The sequence below is a fragment of the Pantherophis guttatus genome, chromosome 1 (genome assembly GCF_059756535.1).
Source record: "Pantherophis guttatus breed Tessera chromosome 1, ASM5975653v1, whole genome shotgun sequence".
Classification (NCBI taxonomy): domain Eukaryota; kingdom Metazoa; phylum Chordata; class Lepidosauria; order Squamata; family Colubridae; genus Pantherophis; species Pantherophis guttatus.
This window is the reverse complement of record NC_142063.1, coordinates 334,930,224-334,954,433: the sequence shown is the minus strand read 5'-3', so window position 1 is coordinate 334,954,433 and position 24,210 is coordinate 334,930,224. Positions and strand designations below refer to the sequence as shown.

At 44.0% G+C, this 24,210-nt stretch overlaps 1 protein-coding gene across 3 annotated transcripts in view; it reads left to right on the top strand.

The window, feature by feature from the left end:
- Positions 1-24,210, top strand: part of CALN1 (calneuron 1) — a 423,249-nt gene that overhangs the window by 117,027 nt on the left and 282,012 nt on the right. For 2 of the 3 annotated variants that reach the window (XM_034420798.2, XM_034420802.3), the window contains exon 2: positions 9,837-10,057. In XM_034420798.2, the coding sequence (XP_034276689.1) occupies positions 9,924-10,057 (134 nt within the window). In that variant the 5' untranslated portion in view covers positions 9,837-9,923. Of the gene's footprint in view, positions 1-82; positions 465-9,836; positions 10,058-24,210 lie in introns of those variants that run through there. The other variant, XM_087889567.1, reaches the window with a different exon arrangement.

Below are 24,210 nucleotides of genomic sequence, written 5' to 3'. Positions count from 1 at the left end.
AAATAATATAGGGTTTCCCGCTTGAGCAGGGGACTGGACTAGAAAACCTCCAAGGTCCCTTCCAACTCTGTTATTCTCTTATTCTGTTAAATGTCCTGAAAGCCGTGCTTGTAAGTCTTTTGGAGCAAGGATCTTTCTTTGTATTTGAAATTACCAGGTGGGGATTGATTTAGTGTTCACTAATGAGTTGGGTTTCTTTTTCTTTCCTAGCTGGCCTCCGTCTCTCTCCCTGAAACAACTTCGCACTCAGGAAATTTCACCTCTGTTCAACGGTGCGGCTAAACTAGGGCAATTTTGAGCCTTATTAGCAGCATCAGACTCCTAATACTGTGGAGCAGAAAGCAACAGCTGCTCTAAGCACCATTTCCTTAGAGGATTCCAGGCGTTATGTTCACCTCCTCGGATCCTGCAAATAATCCATTGGTCAAATCGCTTTCTGTAAGGAGCAGGAAGGTTCAATACAGGTAGTCCTTGACTTAAAACAATTTGTTTAGTGACCATTTGAAATTACAACAGGACTGAGAAGAGTGATTCTCAGTGTAAATCATCACAAGCATCCCCATGGTCAGAATTCAATGGGGGAAAGTCAGATTTGTTTAATGGCTATGTGATTGACTTAACTTCAGAGATTCGTTTAACAACCATGGCAAAAGAAAAAGGTTGCAAAATTGGGCAGGATCTACTTAACGACGGCACTGCTTATCAATAGAAATTCTGGTCCCAATTGTTGTCATAAATCAAGGACTACCTATGTAGCAGTGCAGATTATGGATCCATGGATGAATTTTCTATTGGCATCAGTGAAGCATGTTCCGTACCAAGTTGGAGTTGGAGTTTTCTGGAGCTGTCCAGGAAATATTTAAACTAGGATAACATTTAGAAAGCCTGTGGCATTAATATACTTTTTTTGTGTGTCAAGAATGTAATGTTTCTGACTTTTTTTTTCCTGGACTTTTGTCAGCCGAAGACCACTTGAAAGGTAAATAGGCAAGGGTGCTGATTTATTTACCGGTATTTATTTATTTCTTATTTGTTTAGGTTATTATTTATTTAGGTATATTATTTTTATAAATAGCTTAAAGTGTGGGGGCCCCTGCCCTCTGGAATGAATTACCCCCGGACATACGAAGGATCCCCGACCTCCGCGCCTTCCGTCGTGCAGTGAAGACCCTGTAATTCCAGCAAGCCGCTCTGATGGGATAAATGATTTTAATTTGGTTTTAATGGGGTTTTAAAATGAGAGTTTTAAATTCGGCCTATGATTTAATTATTTTAATCTGCTTTTAAATTCTATTTTGTACATTGTTTTATTATGGCTGTTCACCGCCCTGAGTCCTTCGGGAGAAGGGCACTATATAAATTAAATAAAATAAAAATAAATAAAATAAAATAAAGTGGTGGAACATAACTAATACGCCATCCTCCTTCTCTTTTCTCTACAACAACAACAACCCTGTGAGATGGGCTGGGCTGAGAGAGAGTGACTGGCCCAAAGTCACCCAGCTGCAGTGGTGAAATGTAAAATTTGTTACTACCGGTTCTGTGGGTGTGGCTTGGTGGGGGGGGGGTTAATGTGAATGGGTGGGTGTGGCCAACTTTTTTTTTTTACTTTTAAAAGCATTTTTTCTACCACCTTAAGAGGTGGTAGAAAAAAAAATGCTTTTAAAAGCCTCTGACGATCCCAGCTGAGCTGTGTGATCATCAGAGGCTTTTTTTTTTTTTTACTTTTAAAATCATTTTTTCGGCCCAAGAGCTTGTAGAAAAAATGCTTTTAAAAGTAAAAAAAAAAAAGCCTCTGATGATCGTGCGGCTCAGCTGGGCATGGGGAGGGCAGGGATTTTTGCTACCGGTTCTCCGAACCACCCGCCGCCATCGCTACCGGATTGGGCAATCCGGTCCAAACTGGGAGCATTTCATCCCTGCCCAGCTGGCTTTCATTCCTAAGGCAGGACTAGAATTCACAGTCTCCTAGTGATTGACCCAAAGTCATCCAGGTGAGTTTCATGAGTAAGATGGAACTTGAACTCACAGTCTCCTGCTTTCTAGCCTGGTGCCTTAATCACTAGACCAGTGTTTCTCAACCTTGGTAGCTTGAAGATGGGTGGACCAACTCCCAGAATCCCCCAGCCAGCAGCGCTGGCTGGGGGATTCTGGGAGTTGAAGTCCACCCATCTTCAAGCTTCCAAGGTTGAGAAACACTGCACTAGATCAAACTGACTCTTAATTTAAATTATTCCTATAAACTGTAATTTATTAAAAATTAATAAACTGGCTCTTATTGTTAACTGGCTGGATGACCTTGGGCCAGTCATACCTTCTGTGACCTAGGAAGAAGGCAATGGCAAACCACTTATGGAAATCTTCATAAGGAAAACTGCAGGGATTTGACCAGGCTGTCTCTGAGAATCGGATACAGTCAATACAAAAGAGGGAAAAAAAGGAGAGAATTTAAGCTGAGATCAGCTTGCAAGATAGAATAGTTTGCTAACAATATAAGAAACCTTGATTTGCAGAAACCAACCCTTCCCTCGAGTATAAAACATACAATAACTATTTTGAGTTGTACAAAACAGGGGAACAATATAAATAAATAAAATATTGAGCTGGCAGAGATAACGAAAATCAGCAGAGACTGTACATCAAACAAATACACCCACAGTCAAATAAAGCATAAGATCCTGAAGCGTATTTCTAGCTTAATTTATTTTGCTATTCCTTAGAGACCAATAGATTTTCCTGTGATGTTCACAGATTCTCGTAGTTTTCCAACCTTATCAGAGGTTTAGAAGCAATATGACATTAATTCTTCTTCCTGCCCCAGTAGCCAGATTTTAGTTTGGATATTAAAAGACAAAACCTTTCTTCTCCTTAAAAGGGAAGGTTGGGAGAGGTGTGTGTGTTTGTGTATGTGCAAATTTGCTTTTTGTATGTTTCAGGCTGGAAGATCCTACTTGGAACGGAGGTGTTGTTTTGATAGCTAGGAAATAGCTTTCAATCTTGTGAATGCCAGGTGGCATTACGACCGATGGTTATTGGAAAAGCCATAATGTTATATTTCTAAACCATAGATCATAGTAAACAAACACTCCAGGGTTGCAACTGCACAGTGCACTAAGTCAAAATCAAATAAACTGTGTTATATGTCGTTATATGTTACCATTGCTCATGGGTGCATGCATCTAAATTGCAAATACAAAGCTATAAAATACTGAATCAACCAAGAAGTATTAAAATATTCAAATAACCCGTCAGGGGCATCTACCATCATTGCTTTACTGGTGTAGACTAAGTATTGGGACCAAGACTCTAGAACACAAGTATCAAACTCGATCACATCACGTGACATATCGTGATGAATTCAGCAGTGGGATTCACATTATGTTACTACCGGTTCGCCGTGCATGCGCTCACTTCATGCGAATGCATGCCCAGTTCGCACACACACTGGCCTTCCGTGCATGTGCTTTGCTTGCGTGTGCATTTTCTGTGCATGCACCCAGCCTCAAAAATGTGCCTAAATAAGATGGCATAGAGCCAGGGCAAGTAGGCGGTTTCCGCTACCGGTTCGGGGGAACCAGTCTGAACTGTCTGAATACCACCTCTGGACATATTGCGATGTTTTTTGCCTTTGCGGAGCCAGGGTAGGCGTGGCCTACGTGTGATGCATTTGGCCTGTGGGCTGCCAGTTTGACAGGCCTGCGAGTCTAGAAAGTATGCAGAGAAGAGCAACAAAGATAATAAAGGGTCTGGAGCAGGGGTGGTTTCTACTTACCTTTACTACCGGTTCGCAATGGGAGCACATGTGCAGATCGTTGATTATGACATCTGAGCGGGTGGGCGGAGCCTCCCGCCACTTTTACTACCGGTTCGCAAGAACCGGACAGAACTGGGAGCAACACACCACTGGTCTGGAGACTAAATTTATGATGAATGGTTGTGGGAACTAGGTATGTCTAGCCTGCTGAAGAGAAGAGTGTGAGGGACATGATAACGGTCTTCCATTACTTGAGAGGCTGTCACAAAGAAGAGAAGGTCAGCTTATTCTCCATAGCACCTGAAGGCAGGACAAGAAGCAATGAGTGGATGCTGGTCAGAGGGAGATGAAACCTGGAAATAAGGAGGAATTTCCTGACAGTGAAAACAATTTATCAGTGGAACAGATTGCCTTCCTATTGGAGGTCCTCCATCATTGGAGGCTTTCAAAAATAGAACGGACAACCATTTGACCTGGATGGTAGAAGGTCTCCTGCCTTGATTAGGGGGTTGGACTAGAAGACCTCCAAGGTCCCTTCTAGCCCTATAATTGTATATTATACATTCTATTATTAATAAGTATATTAACTTAATAAATTTCCTGGGATACGAATGAGAAAAATGGGAGAGTGGAAGAGAAGTCTTCGATGACATTCCCACCGAGTTAGCTCAGTCTTGACAAGGTATCACAGTTTGCCTTGGATCCTGGAAATAGTAGATACAGCTCTAATGAATTGCTGTCGAAAGAATGCAAAACTGAAGAAATGCTGAAGGAGCTTTTGGCTTGTTCCGCTGGGTAACCAGTCCAGCTTTTGAACAGCTCCATGCGACAAGCTTGGTGGTGGTGGGGGAGGAATGGGGGTGGTGGGGGCAGAGTCCCTCCTGAAACAAGCAAAGCTTTGTAGAGATTGCAGCTCATTTCCTTCCTCAAAACTGCCAAACGATGATAGACACGTCCCAATTCCAGACCTTTGGGCTCGCTGCATCACTTTCAGAGCAGCTCGCAAGCCTCTGTTTAGGGTCACCACGATTTGGCCCCCGTGAATGAGCCCTCCTGGTAAGAAAAGAATAAGTTTCCTTTTTGGGGGGTGGGGTGGGGTTAAAGCCATAAGAAATGTTTTGAGGGTGGAGGCAGGGGTAGCTCCTTAATATAAAAATACTGTATTGTGGTGCTGTCTTGACAGTAAGGGATTGTTGGTATTAATTTGGGGAAAATGCATGGCTGCATTCTTCACCTTTTTAATAGCTGCTCCAGCCTCTTATATAATGTTATCCAAATGTTTGTCCTCTTGCTATTCACTCCAGCTTTTTGCTATGAATTCAGGAAAGCAAAGTTTGAGCATCTGCAGTGAAAGACACTTTCATTGCCCTTGTTTCAACATTCATTATCATGGCCTTTGCTGCTGAGCATCCTCTGAAGGGTCCTTCCCACACCCACCCCCTCCAAAAGGAAGAAAGGAAAGTGTCAGTGAGGCAGAAGATGAGAAGAATCATTTCTTCGAATGGTGAACTCAGGTGTTCCTGTGCCAAGAGGATTAGCATCATCTTGGCATCATTGAGAAACAAGAAGGAGGGTTCAACACTCTTGCATGGATGAACCCCCAAAATAAAATGAAGGCAGCTCCCTCCCACCCAAAAATACACATTGATTTTCATTCTGTCTCTTTCTCAATATTATGTATGGAAGTCTCTGAGTTCCTGGGATGGAATCTGTGGTGGGATTCAGCCGGTTCAGGCCAATTTGGATGAATTGGTTGTTAAATTGCTGGCTGGGCCCACCCCTTCCAGGAGTCCCCACGCTCCCCATTTTGGCTCCCAGGTAAGTGCACGGAAGCCTACTAGGCCCAAAATGGGGTGCAGGGTGTGTGTGGCGTGCCCCCCGCAGCCCGTTTTTGCTCCCAGGAGGCTGCAGGGAGGCCTACTAGGCCCAAAATAGGGCATGAGGGGCAGCACGGTCCCCCCCCAGCCTGTTTTTTGCTCCCAGGGGGGTGCAGGAGGCCGAGTGCTGCCTGTCACACCCCCTAGCCATGCCTATCATGGCTACACCCACTCAGCTGGTAGAGAACCAGTTGTTAAATTATTTAAAATTATTTAACAACCCACCCCACTGGGTGGATGTAGTCTGGATTCCCAGGAGGGAAAGGCTGCTTCCCACAGGGCAGAGAGGCAACGGAGCTTGGACAGTTTGATCAGCAGGAAGAGGGTTGAAATGGCTCCTCCCTATCAATTCCCAGAGTATATTTATAGTTATGCACATAGTGGCATAGTTATGAGGAGTCCTTGGTGCTCTTTGAGCTGGGTTGTTTTCTTGCAATCATTTCATTACCCAAGCTAGATAACATCATCCATATTTCTAAAGCATAGTTGCTTTAGTCTGGCAAGAATCTGTCTATAGGTGAAGAAGAATAAAGTAAACTACTCAGAAGTGACTCCATATGTCATTCTTGGGGCCTTCATAAAAAAAAAAAACCAACGCAATAGTAAATTTGAGTGTTGGAAAATATAAGCAGATTTATTTGAGGTAACAAAAGCTTAAAGTATGGTCTGGTGGGCTCAATTCAACTCACTGATGGGCCCAATTCAACATGCCCAGCAGTGGTGGCATTAGGCCAGTTTGGACCAGTTCAGGCAAACCGATAGTGGCGACCTGCAGGTGGGCCTGCCCTATTTATTTATTTATTTTGTCCTATTTAGCCACATTTTCTTTCTTTCTTTCTTTCTTTTTTATTGAAAAGTTTTACAAAAAAAACAAGAATTTTCTTCCCCCCCATGTTCCCCCCACCCTTTCCCTCCCCTCATCCCCCCCTCCCCCCCAGACTTCCCAGAGCAAAATACAAGGTATTTCATTTAACAATCATAGACTAGATTAACCTACTTATCCTCAGACTACTAACTCCCCCCCTGAAACCTTAACTCCACTATAGATAACATAATACTTCTAATACTTAACGTTCATTCATAAGCTATTTGATATTTTCTTGTCTGATACTTATTTTGAATATAATCAATCCATCTTCTCCATTCCAATACGTATCTTTCTTGTGTATAGTCCTTCAGGTATGCTGAGATTTTCGCCATTTCTGCTAAGTTCGTATTAGCCACATTTTCTAAGCCGTGCACTTGCGTGCAAGCTGCACACACTCACATTTTCGGTGCATGGTGAACCAGTTGTAAAATTATGTGAAACCCGTCTCGGCTGCCCAGCCATCCAATTAGTCTTCTTAGATATCCTCTTAAGATTCTTTTCCAAGCCTTGGCTTTCTTCAACGAAACAGTAAGGTGTCCTTCTTCATCAGGAGCTGCCTTGAACAAAGCTCTCAAAATTCTTCCTTTCACCTGGCTTTTCCATCCAAAACCAGAACAAATCCAGGGAAATTGGGTCAATGGAAAAGCAATAGTCAGAGGTCAGATTGCAAAAAAAAGTTCCCATACCAGAGATGGGTTTCAGCAGGTTCTGACCAGTTCTGAAGAACTGGTAGCAGAAATTTTGAGTAGTTCGGAGAACCGGTAGTAAAAATTCTGACTGGCCCCGCCCCCATCTATTCTCTGCCTCCCGAGTCCCAGCTGATTGGGAGGAAATGGAGATTTTACAGTATCCTTCCCCTGGAATGGAGTTGGAATGGAGATTTTACAGTACCCTTCCTCTGCCACGCCCACCAAGCTACGCCCACCAAGCCATGCCACACCCACAGAACCGGTAGTAAAAATTTTGAAACCCACCACTGCCCCATACGTTTGCAAAATAAATTATTCCATGCAACCAGAGGGTGGGGAAATCATGTGGGTGTCAAAGGAATTTTAGGCTGTCAAAACAGCAATAACTAAGAAGAAGAATGGAAGGTCTGCTGGAAATATAAAAGAAACAGGGGTGGGGGGAGAGAGAATACCCTCCTTTGTAAACAAGAGGAGAAAGAGCTCAGTCAATCCAGTAAGCGCTGAGGAGATCCAGAGATAAAACCTGGTAAAAACTTCATTCACTGTTTTCTGCCAATCTATTCCTTGGTAATACCTTGACAAGTAGAGAGCAGCAGCGGTAAGTAGCATGAAATGCAACTAACAGGCCTCATCTTTGATTTTGAGATTTTATCTTTTTCTTTTCTGAAATTAAGGTGACCAATCGTCCTCCTTTAGGGAGGACAGTCCTTCTTTTGTAAGTTCTGTCCTCTCTTGAAAAGTGTCCTCCTACATGTCCTCCTTTTTGATATTTGAAGACTAATCTGTAAATCTCCGTATTCGATCGATGCCAATCCGACCCGTTGCGTGTGATGTGTCGTATTTGTATTTGACATGACGATTCGTTAAGGCTTGGTACAGTGCGGCGAGACACGATTATGAGACACATGCACACCGCACAGGAGAATTGTTTTGAGAGAGTGCACCGCGCACAAGTGGGTTTGTTTACTTTTTACTGAAACACGACACAGCACACTCGTGTTCTCCTTCTCATTGTAAAAAAGTTAGTCACCTTATGAGAATGCTTAGTTTGCTCCTGGGAAATCTGGGAATTATCAAGTTTCAAATGCACCCCAGTTTCAGATGACCATACAGTCATATAGTCAGTCATATAGTCAGTCGTACAGTCATATAGTCAGAACAATAGAATAAAGGAAAGGACCTTAGAGATCTTCTAGTCCAATAGAATAAAGGAAGGGACCTTAGAGGTCTTCTAGTCCAACACCGTACTCAAGCAGGAGACCCTATACCAGTGATGGCTAACCTTTTTGCCATCGTGTGCCAAAAGCAGGGGGAATGTGGGGGTCGTGCATGCGTGCCCCTACCCATAATTCTATGCACCCCGCACCCCATGCATATGCACACGACCCTCCCCACGCTCCCCACGCTTTTGGCACGTGGTGGCATGGTGGGCCTGGTAGGCCCATTTTTCACCTTCTGCAGGCTCCAGATCCTTTCTAGGAGCCTGGGGAGGACAAAAACGGCCTTCTCTATCCCCCCAGAAGTCCTCTGAAGGCCAGAAACAGCCTTTTTCCTGACTTCCGGTGACCCCAGAAGGCCTGAAAATCAGCTGGCCAGCGTGCGCATGTGCACCGGAGCTGAGCTCGCATGCCCACTGATATGGCTCCGTGTGCCACCTGTGGCATCACGGCCCTATACTATTCCAGACAAGTGGCTGTCCAGTCTCTTCTTAAAAGCCTCCAGTTGTTGGAGCACCCACAATGTCTGGAAGCAAGCAGTTCCACTGGTGGATTGTTCTCACGGTTAGGAAGTTTCTCCTTAGTTCTAGGTTGCTTCTCTTAATTGTGGTTGTAAGTCCTTGACTAATGACCACAATTAAGGCCCAAATTTCTGCTCTGTAAGTGAGACAGTTGCTAAGTGAATTCTGCCCCATTTTATAATCTTTCTTGCCACCGTTGTTAAGTGACTCACGGCAGCTGTTAAGTCAGTAGAACATAGAACATCAGAATGTAACACACAGTTTCACAGCTGTTAAGTGAATCTGGCTTCCCCAGAGACTTTGCTTGTCAGAAGATCACACAAGGTGATCACATGATCTCGGGACACTGCCATTGTCATAAATATGAATCCATTGCCAAGCGTCTGAATTTTGATCAGGTGACCATGGTCATAAGTGTGAAAAACAGTCATTGGTCACTTTTCTCAGTGCCGTTGTAACATGAAGCAGTCCTTAAACAAACTGTTGTAAGTCAAGGACTACCTGCAGTCTATTTTCAAATCCACATTTGTATATCCCTCCCGTTCTATCGACCAATTTGCTCTCTCCAAATATGAAATGTATAAAGCATCATTAAAAAAAAAACCATTTCAGTATTCCTTGTAAATATCGGATTCTGTCTCCATAAATGTGGTCCATTTACTCATCAATTAATGTTATGTTTTTTTTTCATAGCACTGTGCTCCTATTAATTTCCAAACATCTGCTACACAGTTGTAATGATTCACTGTTATTTTGTTATTCCTAAAGAGCTGGTGTTAAAAAAAAGAAGAATTTAAAAAGAAGAGCGGACTGAAAGAAAGGACATTATGAATAATAGAAAATAGGTTGTTTTCAATGTGATAGACTGGGACAACCTGTGAAATTATATTTTCTGTCCAACTGTTTACAGAGTCACATTGCTGCCATTGATGTTCCGGTGAAGAATTTCTGGTTCTCCCAGAAAGGGCCATCTCTCTCTTTCTCTCTCTTTCGCCCAATGGGGTTGACTGCACAGCATGGAGAAGGCCATCCCAAACCAGAAGGAGATCAAAGGGAAGAGTCTCCTACGGTCAAGGAGAAAATCTCAGAAGAATCTTTGCAGAGGGACAGGTCAATGGAATTCTCCACCTGGCAAGTGTTACATTTTATTTTCTCTTTGTTGGTTTCCTGAAGCTATTTCATTTTCCAGGAAGCCAAAGAGTTCTGGATAGGAAGAAAGTAAAACACTCCCCGTTTCATTCATTCGTTCAGACTTCTATTCCTCTATGACCATGATGGCGAACCTATGGCATGCGTGCCACAGGTGGCACACGGAGCCATATCAGTGGGCACGCGAGCTCAGCTCCAGCGTGCATCTAGGGCCTTTTGGGCCTACCGGAAGTCAGGAAAAAGGCTGTTTCCGGCCTCCGGAGGGCCTCTGGGGGAGTGGGAAAGGCCATTTTTGCCCTCCCCAGGCTCCTAGGAAGGCTCTGAAGTCTGGGGAGAGCAAAAAACAGGCCTACCTTGCCATTGCGTGCCAAAAGTGGCGGGGAGCCCGGGGGGTTGCACACGCATGCGCGCTGGGGGGCGGGCCGCATAGAATTATTGGTGTGGACATGTGTGCGATTCCCCCCCCCACACACACTCCCCCCACTTTTGGCATGCAATGGTAAAAAGCCATTACTGCTCTATGATCTTGGCAGAAGAGCGGAAAGTTCTCCAAAACTCTTCAAATCATGTCTCCTGCATATCCATGTACACAGGGGTGGGTTCTACTTACCTTTACCACCGCTTCGCAACGGGATCGCTCACGCATGCGCAGATTGCTGATGATGACATCTGGGGCAGTGGGTGGGGCCTCCTGCCGGTTTTACTACCGGTTCTTGCGAACCGGTCCAAACCAGGGGCAATCCACCACTGCAAGTACATGACATGGATGTTGATGTGGAATGTCTTGGGTGGGTTTAAAGCAAGATTGGTGTTAACCCTGAAGTTGACCTGACCGAAGCCATGTTGCAGCTTCAGTGTTGCCACACTGGAGCTGAGGGATAGGGAGGTGGGGATTAGAGATAGCTGGGGTTTTGTAGCCAAAATAAAATACTTTCTCTTGGGAACCAAGGACATTCTCCCACCTGGGCTGAGGAAGGAGGAGTGAGGTCACCAGGCAACCAGACAGTGTCTTGATTGGACCATGTGACTGATTGTTTGGGGTTGAGGGTAGTAGTGGGGTTCAATTTAGTTTGCTATTGGTTTGCTTGTGTGTGTGCATGCACTTGTGTGTTCATGTGATGCTTCTGCGCATGTGCAGAAGTATACGGGTGGGTGAGTGGAGCTTCCTGCCACTGCTGCTACCAGTTTGCCCAATCCAGGGCGAACCGATAGCAACCCACAACTGGTTGAGGGAAACCTTTTACTTTTAATTAGGTGAAAACCGCCAGAACCTTCAGAGTCGGTTTTCACCAGATCTGTGCCAATATGATATATCCAATAATGCTATTCTTTGAGGAATCCACCTGCCTTGGAGTTTTGCTTGCTGTGGGCTGTGGGTCTATTACTTGGAACCCTGACAATTGGATAAATTAATAGAGAAAGGTCAACCAAGAGCTATTAGTTGTGAGAATGATATCTCTTGATTTGGGACCATGTGGCTTCAAATATTAGTTTCAGGAGATGGTAGTAGTTTCTCTTGCCCCTAGATGCATCTAATTGGCCACTACGGCGAATGATCATTGGACTAAGAATGCGCCATAAGTTGATCCAGCAGCGTATTGTCATGTTCTTATTTCTTTTAAAATTTCTCTTTATTTGCAAATATTTTAGGGTCTCCTTTAACATAATAATGATTTTGCAATAGTGGTGAATATCTGTAGCTCGGGTGTAGGATGAGGGTTGGTTCTCCGCGCTTGTGGATTGGTTTCCGAATGTTTCATTACCAGGTGTTCTGCCCCAGCTATGGACCCCAAAGAATGCAGCACACACAAAGTCCGTTCAAACCTTGGTTTACTAAATAAACCAGTTTTTTACAACAACAGCTGTTAATTAACTGCATTAACAACCGCCAAGAATTCAAAGAATAATAATTGAAAGCTTACTGTGGTTGGCAGAATGCCCAGAAGCAATTTGCAGGAAGCTGATAGGATAAGTAAGACAAGACACAAAGGTATGTGAATGAAGTTGTTCCCTGCAAATTGCGTTCCTCCTTAAATAGGCTAAGGGAGTGGCCAATTAGCCCCAAGCCTTACTCTCGAGGAGACCTCCTCCTGAGGAGCCACTCCTGCTTTTTGGCAGCTCTGCGTGCCCGTGCATCGAGAAGAGGCTCCTCCTCTTCTTCCTCTTCACTTAAGGGAGCTTCTGGAGGTTGTGAAGGCCCTGGCTGAATCCCCGCCTCTGGCACCACATCTTCTCCAGCCTCCTCACTGTCCAACTTGAGTGCCAGCTGCACAGGCTACTGGCGCAGCACCACACCAGCCTCCTCGCTGTCTGAATCAGTTACTAGCTGCACAGGCTGCGTACGGGCTACAACACCAGGCTAGGTAACATCCTCAGCGGAGTTTATGGGATGTCAGTATCATCAGCTGAAGATGTTACCTAGCTTGGTAACGAAACATTCGGAAACCAATCCACAAGCTCGGAGAACGAACCTTCATCCTTATAATGATGACTACAATTTGAAAAATGCACAAATGTTTGTAGGGTCACAATTGTTACACAGAGTCTTTATCTTCATAAACAGCAGCCCTTCCCTTTTGTACAGATATGTATACAGGTAGTCCTCAACGTACAACAGTTTATTTATTGATCGTTCAAAGTTACAACGCCACTGAAGAAAGTGATTTAGGACTATTTTTCACACTTAAGACCGTTGCAGCATCCCAATGGTCACATGATCAAAATTCAGACACTTGGCAATTGACTCATATTTATGATGGTTGCTATGTCCTGGAGTCATGTGATCACCTTTTGCAACCTTCAGTCCATGGGGAAGCCAGATTGACTTAGCGACCATGTTAATAACTTAACAACTGCAGTGATTCACTTATCAACCGTAGCAAGAGAGCTGGTAAAATTCACTTAACAAATATCTCACCTAACAACAGAAATGTTGGGCTCAGTTGTGGTCGTAAGTCAAGGACTACCTATACTTGCAATTAGGTCAGATATTGATGAGTGTGTAAGGGATGCGGTGGCTAAGTGGCTAAGATGCTGAGCTTGTCAATCAAAAGCTTGGCAGTTCAGCGGTTCGAATCCCTAGTGCCGCGTCACGGGGTGAGCTCCCGTTACTTGTCCCAGCTTCTGCCAACCTAGCAGTTCGAAAGGACGAAAAAAATGCAAGTAGAAAAATAAGGACCACCTTTGGTGGGAAGGTAACAGTGTTCTGTGTGCCTTCAGCGTTTAGTCATGCCAGCCCCGTGACCACGGAAATATCTTCAGGCAGTGCTGGCTCTTCGGCTTTGAAACGGAGATGAGCACCACCCCCTAGAGTCGGGAACGACTAGCACATATGTGCGAGGGGAACTTTTACCTTTACCTTATTGGTGGTGTGTGACTCTTCCGTTCTTTCTTTATGTGTTCATTTGAAAATTGAAAGAGGCCATTTAGGCAATCAAGTCCTTGAACATATATAGCAAAGGTGTGATCATGCCTCTCCGGGTTATTAATTGCACTGTCAAGTTGTTCCTATAACCAGGAAGTCTTTTGTAAGCCTTCAGTAGTACCTGGCCTTCCTCTAACTTAACATCATTACTCCATTTCCTGTACCCTTAGATTAAGGAGAACAGATCTTGACCTTCCACCTGACATCTTTTTAGAGGCTTGAGAAGTGCCATCCATCCATCTCATCATCTTTCCTCAAGGCTGAACATACCGAGTTCTCATAAGACTTATATTTCTGTTCCCTAATTGTCCTTGATGCCTTCTCTGAAGGTGATTTGTTCAATTTCATTGAATCTGAGACGAGTCCTAAGATACCAACTTGGACGGATTCATCCTTTTTTTTTTTCCTTCCTGGCATCAGAATAGAGATAGTTGTCTATGGAGGGTGATTCATGCACTGCTAATCTCAGGATTGGATTACTGCAAAAAAAAAAAAAATCATGTGGGATTTGTCAGAATGCTACTGGAAAACAAGCTTTGTGGTGAGGATAAAATCCATGGGATTCCTGTGTAAGGCCTCATGAGGTCCTGGATGAAAGTAAGCACATGTATCAAATGAAGAAATTGCATTTGGATAGTAGATGCAAGAGAATGAGCAGGAATTACGAATAAAGTCGAATAGAATAGAATAGAATAGAATAGAATAGAATAGAATAGAATAGAATAGAATAGAATAGAATAGAATAGAATAGAACAGAACAGAACAGAACAGAATAGAATAGAATAGAATAGAATAGAATTCTTTATTGACCAAGTGTGATTGGACACACAAGGAATTTGTCTTTGGTGCATACGCTCTCAGTGTACATAAAAAGACAAGATACATTTGTCAGGAATCAAGAATCAAGGTACAACACTTAATTATAGTCATAGGGTACAAATAAGCAATCAAATCATACAAGGAAACTATCAATATAAATCGTAAGGATACAAGCAACAAAGTTACAGTCATACAGTCATAAGTGGGAGGAGATGGGTGATAGGAACAATGAGAAGACTAATAGTAATAGTAAAGCAGCCTTAGTGAATAGTTTGACAGTGTTGAGGGAATTATTTGTTTAGCAGAGTGATGGCGTTCGGGGAAAAAACTGTTCTTATGTCTAGTTGTTCTGGTGTGCAGTGCTCTATAGCCTTGTTTTGAGGGTAGGAGTTGAAACAATTTATGTCCAGGATGCAAGGGGTCTGTAAATATTTTCACAGCCCACTTTTTGACTTGTGACTTTTTGACTTTGTGACTTCTGAGTGAGGGGGGGCCTGCCTATCTCTGTTTCTGCCCATTCTGAAAGATCAAGCAGGTATACACCAGGTCCCTTCAATTAAATAACACCATCTATTGGGACCTAGGAAGTAGATCTTCTCTGTTACGGAGGTTGCCCTGGGAACAGCATCACCTCAGAATTTTTTTAATTTTTTAATTTTTAATTTGATTTATATGCCGCCCTTCTCCGAAGACTCAGGGCGGCTTACAATGTGCTCAGCAATAGAAAGATGTATGGCTTCCACCCTGATCATGTTCAAAAGGTTATTGAAAACCTGGCTGTTCCCCCTCTCTGTGGGTTAGGGTGGTGTCAACCCCTGAAATTTTATTTAATTAAGTATGTTTTCTTTTGACCAAACATGATTTTTGTGCTTAGTGTTTTAGTGTGTTTTTTTTTGCTTTTAATGTTGTAAACTGCCTAATCTTGTGGAATTAGACAACTTCAAAATTATATGGATGGATGGATGGATGGATGGATGGATGGATGGATGGATGGATGGATGGATCTAGGTTCATATAGCATGATAAGTAAGGCTAAAATGGGCATATTGAAGTTGGATATGTTGCGGTCAATTTATTCAGCCATTACCTTAACTGACTGTCTGAACCAGGCCATCATGTTAAGGCAAAAAATAGCATATTATATGAGCTCCCCAATTGGGTTTAAGTAACCTCAATTGGCTTTGCTTGTCTATTTATTAACTTTATTATACCTGTTTTATAAAACTAGGACTTCACTTAGATAATGAGTAGGGGTCACAAAGTGTCTTAAAATTACCATAAGTTGTGGTAGGTTTAGAAGAAAATTCTTCTTCTTCTTCTTCTTCTTCTTCTTCTTCTTCTTCTTCTTCTTCTTCTTCTTCTTCTTCTTCTTCTTCTTCCTCCTCCTCCTCCTCCTCCTCCTCCTCCTCCTCCTCCTCCTCCTCCTCCTCCTCCTCCTCCTCCTCCTTCTTAGTTTAGTTAGTTTAGTTTATAGTTTATTTGATTTGTATACCGCCCTACTCCCGAAGGACTCAGGGCGGTGAACAGCCAAGCAATAAAATACATAAATACACAAAATTTAAAAACCAGATAAAATCAAATTAAATCATTTTGGCCCGGACAGATTAAAACACCCCAATAATTTAAAAACAGATCAAAATTTACATATTAAAAGAGGGAGGAGATTAGGCCAAGCCTGCTTGATGGAATAAAAAGGTCTTCACAGTGCGGCGGAAGGTGCACAGATCCGGGATCTTCTTCTTCTTCTTCTTCTTCTCCTTCTCCTCCTCCTCCTCCTCCTCCTCCTCCTCCTCCTCCTCCTCCTCCTCCTCCTCCTCCTCCTTCTCCTTCTTCTTCCTCCATCCCCGCAGGTGCAGGGTCCACCTTTCAGATCATTGAACACCACTTGGCACGGTCAGCTGTGTCTCCAGGGCACAGGCTGCAGCTTGCATATCTTTGTTGATGGTGTCTTACCATCTCTACTACAAGGTCACTGGCCATTGACTTCTACTTGGTAGGCAGTCTTGCCCACGGTGAAAGGTGCTGCTTTCTGAACATGCCCATACCAGCAGAGCCGGCCTTCTCTCATCTTCTCTATAATTTTTATTTATTTATTTATTTATAATTAATTAATTAATTGGTGCCACATCAAAATGTTGTCGAATGGTATCATTTGTCATATGGTCAAGAAGGGAGATGCCCGATATCCAACAGAGCATTCGCATTTCCATGGCATGGAGATAGCTTTCGGTCTCTGTTGTTGCTGCCCAGCTTTCAGTGCCTTACAGTGCGAGAGGGCGAATGGTTGTCTTGTAAATCTTAGGTTTAGAAGAAAATATAATAGTGAAATCAAACCCAGAGATACTAAGAAAATTAAAAACAGGAATACAAATAACTTAAACCAACAATTAAAAACCTGTGGGGAAAAGGATGGTTTTAGGCTGCTTTTAAAAACCAACAATGATTGAGGCATGTGATGGCAAACCTATGGCACGCGTGCCTGAAGTGGCATACGGAGCCATGTCACCTGGCACACGGGGCATCACCCATTCCTCTTCCGGGTTTCTGGCACGCATGCACGAGCAACGATCAGCTGGCCTTTTTGCATGCAGCAGTTCTGGAAACTGAAAGAGCTGGTCTCCCATTTTCCTGCGTGAGATACACACTGGCCAGCTGATCATCATATGTGTATGCGTGCCAGAAACCAGGAAGAGTAACTGGCCAGCGTGCAACTGGGAATTCATTTTCGGGCATTCACATGCACCCTGGATAGCTCCTCTTCCGGGTTGTGGCCCAGACAAGCGCGTTCTCCCTTATCAGCACTCGGTGCCGAAAAGGTTCGCCATCACTGATTTAGGCCTTTTAACTTTATCAAGCATTCCAGAACTGGACCCCAATAAGGAAGACATATTTTCAAGTTACCCTGAGTGAAGGAGCCTGAGTGGCGTAGGAGGCTAATGCCTCCTACTAAGGCAGCATTTAACATCCAGCTGCCTGCAATTTACTGCTGGTTTGAATCTCCCCAGGCTCAAGGTTGACTCAGCCTTCCATCCTTTCTAAGGTGGGTAAAATGAGGACCTGGTTTGTGGGGGCAATAAACTGACTTTGTAAAATATACAAAAGTATGAAGGCTATTGCTTAACGCATTGTAAGCCGCCCTGAGTCTCCGGAGAAGGGGGGCATATAAAAATAAATTAAAAAAAACAAAAAACAAAACATGCAGCAACTGTAGATAAACCCCAGTTAAGGTCACTGAGCAGAGACATGAGGATCTGGTAGAAAAAGGTGTTCTCTCAAGAACCCTGTACATAATTTGCACTTTATATTTCCCCAGGAAGCAAAATTGCAGCAAATGTAATGCTTTTAGCTTCAGTGAACATGGTCTCCTTGAGCTCTTCCAAAGACCATCTTGACTGCTGATTACCACTCCAGTTGGTTTCTGTATCAGGCTTAAAAGCAGCCCCATGTATCAAATGTAAACACTGGGATATTGCTGCTCCCACATTGTTCTAAAGCCATTTAGGAAGGGCCGGGTTGTTATATCAACCAAAGATAATTGTCTCAGTTCAGGAAGAATCTGTCAGTCTGGAAGATTTTGTAGTACCAGGGGTGGGCTGCTGGGGGTTCACAGGGGTTCGGGAGAACCTCTAGCTAAGATTCTGTGCAGTTCGGAGAACCCTCAAATCCCACTCCTAGCTGGCCCCGCCCACCCCACCCCTCCCAGGAATCCCCACACAGCCCATTTTGGATACAGGTAAGTACAGGGCATGTGCGGAGACTCGGGGACGGTGAAAAATGGGCCTACCAGAAGTTCGGGAAGGCCGGAAACAGGCCAGTTTCCGGCCTCCAGAGGGCCTCTGGAGTCTGGGGAGGTTTTTTTCACCCTCCCGGAGGCTCAAATAAAGCCAACAACACACACCCACCCACCATGGTACAGGAGGCCAACTAGGCCATGTCCGCCATGGCTACACCCACACAGCAACCGAGCAGAGAACCCCTTACTAAAAATTTTAAAGCCCACCCCTGTGTAGTACCCAAAAGTTAAATATCTCTTTCTGAGATAATATTATCCCATTCAAAAGAGGAAGATTTAACTCCTCTCTGAAATTATAACCCTTCATAATATGCATCTCCATCTTGTCTGGATTTAAGTTTCATTTTATGGTTAGCCTAATATCGATTCTAAGTGGGCTTTCAAAGGAGCAATATCATTGTCCTGAAAACCAAAGGTGCTTTTTTTCAAAAGGCAACTGGACTTTCTTGTTTTTCCTCGAAGACATTTCGCTTCTCACCCAAGAAGCTTCTTCAACACCTTTGTGACAACCATAACTTGGACGATTGAGAATCTCCATAAACATTGTCCTGATAGTGTTATACAGTAGGTGCCTTCAGCACACTGATAATATCCAATTATGTTGTGGCCCATCAGCGGCCTGTGCAGCTAGTGGCTGATTCCGACAGCGAGGAGGCTGGTGTGGTGTTGTGCCAGCAGCCTGTGCAACTGGCACTCAAGTCAGACAATGAGGAGGCTGGAGAAGATGTGGTGCCAGAGGCGGGGATTCAGCCACAGCCTTCAGAACCTCCAGAAGCTCCCAGTGAAGAGGAAGAAGAGGAGGAGCCTCTTCTTGATGCACGGGCGTGCAGAGCTGCCAAAAAGCAGGAGTGGCTCCTCAGGAGGAGGTCTCCTCGAGAGTAAGGCTCAAGGTTGACTCAGCCTTCCATCCTTCCAAGGTAGGTAAAATGAGGACCCAATTTGTGGGAGCAATAAGCTGACTTTGTATAAAATAGAACACCGCTTGGGGGGGCCAAAAGCCCTACTAAGCAGGTATATACAAAAATATGAAGGCTATTGTTTAAAAGCATTGTAAGCCGCCCTGAGTCTCCGGAGAAGGGCGGCATATAAATCAAACTAATGAAATAAATAATAAAATTTCTGGGCTGCATTCACCACTTGGAGGGATCTGTGAGTTTTTCCACACATTCTATTTCTTCATTAATCAATTGTTATTTTGATGTTTCCATTCCTTGCAGTGGTCATGCGCTTGGTCTGTATGATGTTCAGAAAGAGCTCAAAATTCTCTTTGAATTTCTTGATCAATGGTTAGTAGCAGAGGTGGGATTCTACTGGTTCGGACTGGTTCAAGTGAACCAGTAGCTCTGACAATCAGCTGGGAGTGAATCGGTTCGCTCCAGCAATCAGGTGCCCCCCACCCACCCACTCCTGCAATTTACTGATCTATATCCTCTCAGCTGATTCATGGGGCAGAGCGAATTGCCACACCTCAGTTGTGTTACTCCCCAGCAGTAACGTGGAAGGTAAGTTTTCGTAAAACTGAGCACACTATCACCAAACCAGTTGTTAAACCAGCAGGATCCCACCACTGGTTAGTAATACTGAAAGCTAAAACATCAAGAGGAATTCTATTGTCCACTGACTAAACCTCCATCAATAGAACTGACCAAATGAATCACAACTCCATAATCTGCTCAAGAGCTTAGTTTGAAATGGACTCTTTTTACAGTATTTCCTGACACTAAGAAACCAGCAGCGTTTCAAACACCTTCTCCAGTCAAGGATAGCTAGAGAATTATGGGTCCAATACAAATTTATTTGGGGTAATCTAACTATGGCTGGAGGGACGCATTAGTTCAGTGGCTGAGACGCTGAGCTTGTTGATTGAAAGGTTGGCAGTTCAGTGGTTCGAATCCCTAGTGCCGCATAACGGGGTGAGCTCCTGTTACTTGTCCCAGCTTCTGCCAACCTTGCAGTTCAAAGGCACATAAAAAATGCAAGTAGAAAAATAGGGACCACCTTTGGTGGGAAGGTAACAGCGTTCCGTGCGCCTTTGGCCTTTAGTCATGCTGGCCACATGACCATGGAGACGTCTTTGGACAGCGCTGGCTTTGAAATGGAGATGAGCACCACCCCCTAGAGTCGGGAATGACTAGCACATATGTGTGAGGGGAACCTTTACCTTTACCTTTTTAACTATGGCTATGTTTAAACAAGACCTACATCCTATCCTTCCTGAAAGAAGCACTTTGATGTTAAGTAAATAAGCTCCTAGTTAGAACTTACAGAACTTGCTGGGCAAGGATCCAAGTGGTGGAATGTACCGTGCCAAACAGCTTGTCCACAAATTGAAATTGGTTCAGTTTTAATTATATAGGAGGATTCATCAGACCTCTTGATAATTAACTTCATCAATGGCAGCCTCCCGTCTGGCTGAAATGTGCATGATTGTGCCTATAAAAGTTTACTGAAAACATTTTTTTAAAAAAATCCTGAAAGTTCTATGATCAAATTTTGGGAGGAAGTTATAGGGACACAAATCAGCCTCTTGCAATGTGGAATGATTACTCTGTGAGCTTACAAATGCATTCCATTAAAAAAATGTTTGCTGTAAATATCATCATCGTATAAACCTTCAAATGGGTGTTATTGCATCTTATTGAATCTTAGTTAGATCCAGGAGTGAAATGCTACTGGTTCGCACCGGTTTGGGCATTGGCATTGGCAACCTTCAGTCTCAAGAGACTATGGTATCGTGCTCTGGAAAGAGGTCCTAAAACAGCATCTAGTGTGACTAAAAAGGCCAATTCGAGAGTGGCAATCCCTTCCACACTGAGGGCAGATACATTCTGTCCCCTGCCCAGCCCCCAGATTTCACTGGTTCCGGGACTGCCTCTTTACCTCAGCCTGCCAAACAAGTGTCTCTTCAAATTGGAGAAGGCCATGCTGCATCTTTAGCATCCAAGCTGAACGATCGGAGGTCAAGGTTTCCCAGTTGTTAATGTCCATTCCCAGGGCCTTTAGGCCCCTGTTGCAGATATCCTTATATCACAGCTGTGGTCTCCCTCTGAGGCGCTTTCCCTGCATTAATTCTCTATACAGGAGATCTTTCGGAATCCCTGCAGCCTGAAACAGATGATCCTCGGGAGACCGATCTAACCGACAATCAGCTGCTTGTTATAATCAGGCTGTGCTGAAGCTGTTTGCTGCAAGGAGGCAAATTGTTGGGAGGCAGAGACAGATTTTTTTTTCCTTGTGCTAATCAAGCTGTGCTGAAACTGAAACTGAAACAGGTAGTTTGCTGTGGGTTAGACAGCATCACCACCAGATGGATTCCTAACTGGCTGACCAACCACACTCAACATGTAGTCCTCAATGGAACTGCATCTACATAGATGGAAGTATGCAGTGGAGTACCCCAAGGCTCTGTTTTAGGCCCAGTGCTCTTCAACATCTTCATCAATGACTTGGATGAGGGGATAGATGGGGAACTCATCAAATTTGCAGATGACACCAAGCTGGCAGGAATAGCCAACACTCCAGAAGATAGGCTCAAGATACAGAAGGATCTTGACAGACTTGAACATTGGGCACTATCTGACAAAATGAAATTCAACAGTGAAAAAAGCAAGGTTCTACATTTAGGGAAGAGAAACAAAATGAACAGGTACCGTATATGTGGTACCTTGCTCAATAGTAGTAACTGTGAGAGGGATCTTGGAGTCCTAGTGGACAACCATTTAAATATGAGCCAGCAGTGTGCAGCAGCTGCCAAAAAAGCCAACACAGTTCTGGGCTGCATAAACAGAGGGATAGAATCGAGATCACGTGAAGTGTTAATACCACTTTATAATGCCTTGGTAAGGCCACACTTGGAATATTGCATCCAGTTTTGGTCATCACGATATAAAAAAGATATGGAGACTCTAGAAAGAGTGCAAAGAAGAGCAACAAAGATGATTAGGAGACTGGAGGCTAAAACATATGAAGAACGGTTGTAGGAACTGGGTATGTCTAGTTTGATGAAAAGAAGGACCGGGGAGACATGATAGCAGTGTTCCAATATCTCAGGGGTTGCCACAAAGAAGAGGGAGTCAAACTATTCTTCAAAGCACCTGAGGGCAGGACAAGAAGCAATGTGTGGAAACTAATCAAGGAGAGAAGCAATTTAGAACTAAGGAGAAATTTCCTGACAGTTAGAACAATTAATCAGTGGAACAACTTGCCTCCAGAAGTTGTGAATGCTCCAACACTGGAAGTTTTTAAGAAGATGTTGGATAACCATTTATCTGAAGTGGTGTGGGGTCTCCTGCCTGGGCTGGGGGTTGGACTAGAAGACCTCCAAGGTCCCTTCCAACTCTGTTATTCTATTTCTATTTCTGTTTACTGCAAGGAGGCAAATTGCCAGGAGGCAGAGGCAGATTCTTTGTTCCTCTCCAAAAAAGGTAGCTGCATCTTATAGTCTGGAGCATCTTATACTCCGAAAAATACGGTATGCTTTTTTTTTGCTTGCCATTTAGGTAATGGGCTACTTGGCCCCCATTTTTGAAAGGGTTGGCCTCTTTTCATCTGTCTTTTGTTTTTCCAACTGTCAGATTTGTGACCACATTTTTTTCACTGACTCAGTGAGAACAAAATATTTTATACTACAGGATTCCCAGCTGGGAGGAACTCGGCCCATTGTGGTTCATTGATTTTTTTCCCCAACTGTATATCTTCATTACATAGACCATGTTATAAATGATCAAGTCAACTTGGCAATACAATAGAACAACTTTAGGCTCTTTGAAGGGTCTGAAAGATGACAAGGACGGTGGAAGGGAGAATAATCCAAGAAATTGCTAGCCTGCCAACTTCAAGGTATCTATTCTCTATGAATATATGTTGTGTGAAGGGAACCACTGCACCATTGGTTCAATGATTGACCATTTCAGATGAAGAGGTGGATTCTCTGTTCTTTTTGATTCTCATCAGCTTCATCTCATCGGTAATTGGAAACTCCCAGCCAAGCAAGGAGGAGGAGTCAAGCAGGGAACTAGCCTTGAGGCCATGCAGAGCCTCAAGAGGCATAAGCCTGACTCCTCCTAAATTCTATGGGATGTTATGTGTTTGTTCCTAAGGGAAGGCAAGCAGACTGGGCAGATTCTTATAATATAGGTAGAATGCAATAAAGTAGCTGTTTTGAGCCTTTTATGAATGGATGTAATTGCTTTCGCTTGACATTGTCATACCAATTCTTTGTCTTTTATGGCCTTGGGAATGACAATAGAGAATCAAGACTTTACCCTAGAGCTGGGATGTGGATGATTTGAAAGCCTGGTCCAGATTCCCACCTACATTAAAGGGCTGGATGATGTTTGGGATTCATGGAGGAGTTGGTGTCAGGGTTCCAAGTAATAGACCCATACCAAGCAAAACTCCGAGGCAGATGAATTCCTCAAAGAATAGCTTTATTGGATATATCATATTGACACAAATCTGGTATCACGTTCCAGCCGTCAGCAAGGATTTAGACAGAGCCAAAGATGGTTAACTGATAAACTTTATCCAACAAGCTATAACAACTGGCACAAAGTGACAAACAGGCAATAGGCAAAGTCAGTGCTAATGTGGTTAATCCCTCCACCTTTTATATAGCCGCAGCTCTACCCCCCATGGACCCACCCCTCCCCGGGTCCTGCCTCTATAAACCCCCACCCCTTATGTGTCATCCAGTGATGATGCTGCCCAGCAAGCCTCGCCACCCATCCAGTTCTAAGATGCTTCACGCGGCCCTGGATACAGCAAAGCAACCTAACAGGGCTGCCCCTCCACCGGTAGGTGCTTTTCAAGCCGCGGAGGCCTTGCACCACTCAGCTGGCGGTTCCTGGAACAGCGGGTGGGCATGGGCGCGCCTCCCAGCTGGCGGTTCCTGGCATGGCAGCATGGAGACAAAGTTGTGCCTTTCAGCTGGTGGCTCCCGACGCAGCGTGGAAGCGAGGTCCCCAGGAGATTGGCAGCCCTGATGACCCAAGGGCTGACATCTGGTGAAAACCAACTCTGAAGGTTCCTGTGGTTTCCACCTAATTAAAAGCAAAAGTTTTCCCCTCAACCCCATACAATCAATCATATGGTCCAATC